The 6602-nt window shown below is 53.2% G+C and overlaps 1 protein-coding gene across 1 annotated transcript in view; it reads left to right on the top strand.

The window, feature by feature from the left end:
* Positions 1-6602, top strand: part of PIGR (polymeric immunoglobulin receptor) — an 18010-nt gene that overhangs the window by 7801 nt on the left and 3607 nt on the right. Inside the window, exons 3-7 of the mRNA XM_010854214.1 lie at positions 330-674; positions 1422-2075; positions 3236-3568; positions 4515-4838; positions 6076-6238. Of these exons, the coding sequence (XP_010852516.1) occupies positions 330-674; positions 1422-2075; positions 3236-3568; positions 4515-4838; positions 6076-6238 (1819 nt within the window). The remainder of the gene's footprint in view (positions 1-329; positions 675-1421; positions 2076-3235; positions 3569-4514; positions 4839-6075; positions 6239-6602) is intronic.

Here is a 6602-nt window from a genome sequence, read left to right as displayed (position 1 = left end):
AAATATATTATACCTATTTAAATATATATAAATATATGTATATATGCAAGAAATATTATACATATATGTATACATGCAAGGAGACCACTAAATAAGTTTGCCATTTGTTTTCTTAATGTGGCTATCATTAATGAATTATGATTAAAACCTTAGAATTGTTTAATAATTGTGCAATGTAGCAATTGCCTGGCTGCAGCGCCTGGTAACTAACCCACAGAAGACACATGTCTCAGGAGGAAAAGTTCATGTCCTCAGTGTGGACTGTCCAGACCCCCACAGGAGGCTTTCCCTCCGGCAGCCTCAGAAAGCCCCTGTCTCTGTCCCCACAGTGGTCTCCATGAAGAGTCCCATCTTCGGTCCCGAGGAGGTGACCAGCGTGGAAGGCCGCTCAGTGTCCATCAAGTGCTACTACCCGCCCACCTCTGTCAACCGGCACACGCGCAAGTACTGGTGCCGGCAGGGAGCCCAGGGCCGCTGCACGACCCTCATCTCCTCGGAGGGCTACGTCTCCGACGACTACGTGGGCAGAGCCAACCTCACCAACTTCCCGGAGAGCGGCACGTTTGTGGTGGACATCAGCCGTCTCACCCATAAAGACTCGGGGCGCTACAAGTGTGGCCTGGGCATTAGCAGCCGTGGCCTTAACTTCGATGTGAGCCTGGAGGTCAGCCAAGGTAAGGGCTCAGGCTCTTTAGATTTCTGAGGAGAGCGAGAGGGAGGAAGGATTTCCCGAGAGGGCAGGGTGTCCTGGCATGGGGAAGGCTGTGGGTCCATCCAGAGCCTTCCATTTGCACAGTAGAAGGTGGGAATGAGACAGATGGGACCTACTTGGACAGGTGGAGGGCGGATGGGCCACTCTAGGTCTTAAGGGACTGACACGGTTCTGGTTTTACTAAAGCTCTAGCTTAGAAGAGTGTGAAGAGAACAAGTTCTGTCCTCATATTTGTTGCAAGTGGGACCAGAGGTCCAGGAGCAGGGGGAGATTCGTAGGCATCCTTAAGTTCTGCTGTTAGAGCACCCTTCACATCAAGACCTTGGCCACCAGACTTCTTTTAACATGTATTCTCTTACCTGATCTCCAGTAGTCCCTCAGAAGTCTCTGCATAAATTAAATGATCAGTTCTTATCCAAAGACCATAAGATTGGATGTAACAAATGACACAGGCACAAGTGTCGAGAGAGAACAGAGCAGGGAGAGACGAGTGCCAGCTTGGGAAGGCTTCCTGGAGGGGGCAGCAGAAAAGCTGGGCTTTGGAAGACAGGTTCTGACACTGTCTCTCTGGGAAAGAGGGCCCTCCGGGTGATAAGCATACCCAGCCCTCATCAGAAACATTGAGGAAGTGAACCGTGTGGAAGGCAGCTCAGCATCCTATGATGCAAGACAGAAAACCACAACTTGTTCCCCACCCTTCACCCTGCAGATCCTGCACAGGCAAGTCATGCCCACGTCTACACTGTAGACCTGGGCAGGACTGTGACCATCAACTGCCCTTTCACGCGTGCGAATTCTGAGAAGAGAAAATCCTTGTGCAAGAAGACAATCCAGGACTGTTTCCAAGTTGTCGACTCCACCGGGTATGTGAGCGACAGCTATAAAGACAGAGCACGTATCAGTATCCTAGGTACCAACACATTAGTGTTCAGCGTTGTCATCAACCGAGTCAAGCTCAGTGATACTGGGATGTATGTCTGCCAGGCTGGGGACGATGCCAAAGCCGATAAAATCAACATTGACCTCCAGGTGCTGGAGCCTGAGCCTGAGCTGGTTTATGGAGACTTGAGGAGCTCGGTGACCTTTGACTGTTCCCTGGGCCCCGAGGTGGCAAATGTGCCCAAATTTCTGTGCCAGAAGAAGAATGGGGGAGCTTGCAATGTGGTCATCAACACGTTGGGGAAGAAGGCTCAGGAATTCCAGGGCAGGATCGTGTCCGTGCCCAAGGACAATGGTGTCTTCAGTGTGCACATTACCAGCCTGAGGAAAGAGGACGCAGGGCGCTACGTGTGCGGGGCCCAGCCTGAGGGTGAGCCCCAGGACGGCTGGCCTGTGCAGGCCTGGCAACTCTTCGTCAATGAAGGTGAGACCTGAGAGGCGGAAAGGGGAGAGGTGGGCAGTCTGCAAGTGAGAGCCCAGCTTGGCCCCTCTGAGTCTATCTGACAGCTTCTGTCCATTGACCGCATCTGCTCACTGACAAGCCCTGGACCAGATGCTCTGAGGGCAGCACAAGAGCCCCAAGGCTGTGCGCGATGGCCTCTGCCTTGTGTGATCTCTTAACCCTTCTTCTCTGTTACCAAAGGCCTTTGATGGCCACCCCTGATCCTTAGGAATGAAGGGAGTGAAGATCCCGACTGTCTGGGTTTGAAAGAGCCATGGGAAGCACTCTACGTGGCGTCTCCCTGACCCCAGAGCAGGATGGCAGCTCAACCATCACATTCCGGTGGAAGAAGCCTTGGCTTGTGTTGGTCTCATAGCTTTCCCAAGTCAATGCCCCGGCTTCCAAAATCTCCCCTCCAACATCTCTTAGGGCTACTTGTTATTCAGCGTGATCTGGTTGAATCCCTGCCCCTTTCCACCCTGGGAGCACTCTGTAGTGAGTTACCGTCTTGAGAAACTGAACCAGTACTTGTTAGTGGTCACTACACTTGAGGCTTTCCCTAAGGGGCTCCCATTCCCTGTCCTTCTTTCTCCTTCCAGCTCAGTCCTCACCACCTCCCTCAGCATTTTCAGTCACCTGGGACTCTCCCAGAACCTCAGCTTTAGTTTCTTGAAGATAGACCATGCTTCTCTTGGATATGGCCTTTGCGGCCCTCAATAATTAAATTTATCTGTGCTACATAGTATATATTTTAAATCAAACTGTTCTAAATGTATTTTCTTAATTTGGAGAAAAAAAAACCCAACCTGGCCATCTTGTGGGACGAGCTAATAATAAAAAGACAAAAACTATCTAGAGGGAGATTTTATAAGAAGCCCAAGGTGAAAGGCTGATGGTCACTCTTTAAATGCCTTCCTTTCTCTGCTCAGAATAAGGTGGGGAAGGAATAGTGGGGGAGGTCCCTGAAGACGGGGAGAAGGCTCCTGCGCCAGGCTCTGTGACATTCGGAAAGGCTTTTTCACTTTCTGAGGCCGGTAAGGGGATTGCTCTACACCTCACTCTCCACCCTGGCTGAGCCCACGGGGAGGAGGCTGCCCAGCCCACTCTGAGTTATCCCATCCCATCTTTGTCTGTGCTTCCAGAGACGGCAATCCCCGCAAGCCCCTCTGTGGTGAAAGGTGTGACGGGAGGCTCTGTGACCGTATCTTGCCCCTACAACCCGAAGGATGCCAACAGCGCGAAGTACTGGTGTCACTGGGAAGAGGCTCAAAACGGCCGCTGCCCGCGGCTGGTGGAGAGCCGGGGGCTGATGAAGGAGCAGTACGAGGGCAGGCTGGCGTTGCTCACCGAGCCGGGCAACGGCACCTACACCGTCATCCTCAACCAGCTCACCGACCAGGACACCGGCTTCTACTGGTGCGTGACCGACGGCGACACGCGCTGGATCTCCACAGTGGAGCTCAAGGTTGTCCAAGGTAAGAGTTGAACTTGGGCAAGAGGGAAGGGAGGCAGCTCCGGGACCCCTCCAGTCAACCTCAGCATCACCCCCAGCCACTCTGCCTCCCGCCTCCCCCACCTCCAAGCTGCTGGAGAGAGCCCACCCGTTCATCCGTAACCAGCACCCTTCCCCGACCTGTCCATACCAGCAACAAACACCCTTTCCTGCCCCCACGCTCTTCAAACCACCACACATAGCAACTCCTGTGATCAAGAGCATCAGCTGCTTTGACAGTCTGTATGGCATCAGCTGAAGCAGAGTTCAGTTCTTTGTACTGAGTCTTGCTGCTGTTGTTCAGTTGCTAAGTCACATCCAGTTCATTGTGACCCCACGGACTACTGCACACCAGGCTTCCCTGTCCATCAGCAACTCCAGGAGCTTGCTCAAACTCATGTCCATTGAGACAGTGATGCCATCCAACCGTCTTATCCTGTGTCATCCCCTTCTCCTTCTGCCCTCAATCTTTCCCAACATCAGGGTCTTTTCCAATGAGTCAGCTCTTTGCATCAGGTGGCCAAAGTACTGGAGCTTCAGCTTTAGCATCAGTCCTTCCAATGGGCATTCAGAGTTGATTTCCTTTAGGATTGACTGGTTTCATCTTGCTGGCTAAAGGACTCTCAAGAGTCTTCTCCAGCACCATAGTACTGAGTCCAGGAGAGCAGATAACAGCAAGGAAACACACAGAAGCCCTTGGCAAGGCCCGTGGTCTGTGATAGACTGGAAGGACTCATAGTGGACACCAGTAATCTATTACATGGTCACATAATTGTAAGTGCTTTTTGTTCAGTATAGTGTATTTATTTAGCATGCTGTCCAAAAAGGAACCGGACTGTGGACGAAGCACCCCCACCCCGGCCCCCAGTCACATGCCTGCAGCATCACTGGGGCCAACTTCTGCACCTGTTTCTCCCTCCCTGCTCCAGGAGAACCAAGCCTCAAGGTACCCAAGAACGTCACGGCTTGGCTGGGAGAGCCCTTAAAGCTCTCCTGCCACTTCCCCTGCAAATTCTACTCCTTTGAGAAGTACTGGTGTAAGTGGAGCAACAGAGGCTGCAGCGCCCTGCCCACCCAGAACGACGGCCCCAGCCAGGCCTTTGTGAGCTGCGACCAGAACAGCCAGGTCGTCTCCCTGAACCTGGACACAGTCACCAAGGAGGATGAAGGCTGGTACTGGTGTGGAGTGAAGGAGGGCCCCCGATACGGGGAGACGGCGGCTGTCTATGTGGCAGTGGAGAGCAGGGTGAAGGGTGAGTCTACGAGGGCCAGGCCCGCATGCCCCAGGGGACTCCAGAGAAAATTGCCTGAGAACATCTCCATCAAGGGTGGCCCCAGGTTTGGCTGTAAGAGGCAGGGGCCAGGGGAGGCCTTATGCCCCTTCCTGGTCTCATTTATCCTTCCAAAAAGGGCATCCCAAATAAACACACAGATTCATAAAAAAATAGTGCATTTGTCAATTAACCTCAGTCTCAAGACAAATCCCATAGTCACCCCTTCAGGCCACCATGTAGCCAGTCCTATATGGAGAGGTCTTCTACATGTAGACATGTCTAAGTCACTGTTATACCATATTCTGCCAAAGTCGGCTCCAGAGAGCCAGATAACCTTCATGCACAAGGTCTGGTAAGGAAAATCTGGGCAATCTCTTCCAGTAAGATTGCATTTCAAACTGCTTCTAAAAATATCCCATGAAATGTCTTATCCCTAACGAGGGGGTATTTTTGTGTGCATGCATGCTCAGTGGTTAAGTCGTGTTCAACTCTTTGTGACCCCATGGACTGTAGCCCGCCAGGCTCCTCTGTCCACGGGATTCTCCAGGAAAGAATAGTGGAGTGGGTTGTCATGCCCTCCTCCAGGGGATCTTCCCAACACAGGGATTGAACGTGGATGTCTTATGTCTTCTGCACTGGCAGCCGGGTTCTTTACTGCTAGTGCCACCTGGGAAGCAGGCACTAGAGATCAGGGATTGAACAGGTGTCTCCTGCATTGGCAGGCAGATACTTTACCGTTGAGCCACCAGGGAAGCCCAAGGAGTATGTTTAGTGCCTCTAGAAATGAGGTTATGGCAGCTTCCAGTTGTCAGGCTCACTGAAGGGACCGCTTGCTAAGCTGCCACCGACTCTTTGCAACCCCATGGACTGTAGCCCACCAGGCTCCTCCGTCCATGGGATTTTCCAGGCAAGAATACTGGAGTAGATTGCCATTTCCTTGTAGTCAAGAGGCCCTGGGCAAACCCTGTGAAGAATCTCCCCGTCAGCCCTTGTGCACAGCTGGATCTAGGCACGCAGCCTTACAATGGAAGTGAAGTTGGTATGAATAGGGCAGAGGTTGTCTGTGACAGGCTGGAGAAGAGCGTAACTCCCCTGCTTCTGGTGTTCTCTGAGACCCTGTCCGAAAAGGCGTGAGATCTCCCCAAGATCCTGGGATTCCTAATGAAGTCCCGCTCTGCAGACTCCCTAAACTCAAGCCCCTCTCTGCTCTCCCCAGGGTCCCAAGGCACCAAGCAAGTGAAAGCTGCCCCTGCGGGGGCGGCAATACAGTCGAGGGCCGGGGAGATCCAGAACAAAGCCCTTCTGGACCCCAGCTTTTTCGAAAAGGAAAGTGTGAAGGACGCTGCTGGTGGACCCGGAGCACCTGCAGATCCTGGCCGGTGAGGAGGGGTCTGGGGACCCCCACCTGGAGAACATTCGAGAGTCCAAGGACCTGAGGCTGGGTCACCAGGTCCCAGAAAGAGAGCCCGTCCACCTCTTGACAGTGGGTGCACCCACGCCACCTTGGCCTGTGGTCTCTGCCCTTCTGAGGCCGGAGTGCGGTCCACCATTCAGCTCCATCTCCCAGTCCTGGGATGCAGGGAAGGCCCAGTGCTCGCTTTTGTCCTGTCTGAGAGGGCTTCTTAGAAGGACGGAGCTTGGGGGGCTGTATCCGGAGGAGGGAGTGGATAAATCTGGTTGGCTGGACCCAACCTGCCAGCCCCTCCTGGGACCCCCAGTGTCCCCTGCAGGGACTAAGTTAAC

This window comes from Bison bison, unplaced genomic scaffold, assembly GCF_000754665.1.
Source record: "Bison bison bison isolate TAMUID 2011002044 unplaced genomic scaffold, Bison_UMD1.0 scf7180017864338, whole genome shotgun sequence".
Classification (NCBI taxonomy): Eukaryota; Metazoa; Chordata; class Mammalia; order Artiodactyla; family Bovidae; genus Bison; species Bison bison.
Note: the sequence above shows the minus strand (reverse complement) of the source record. Positions and strands in the feature narration are given on the sequence as shown.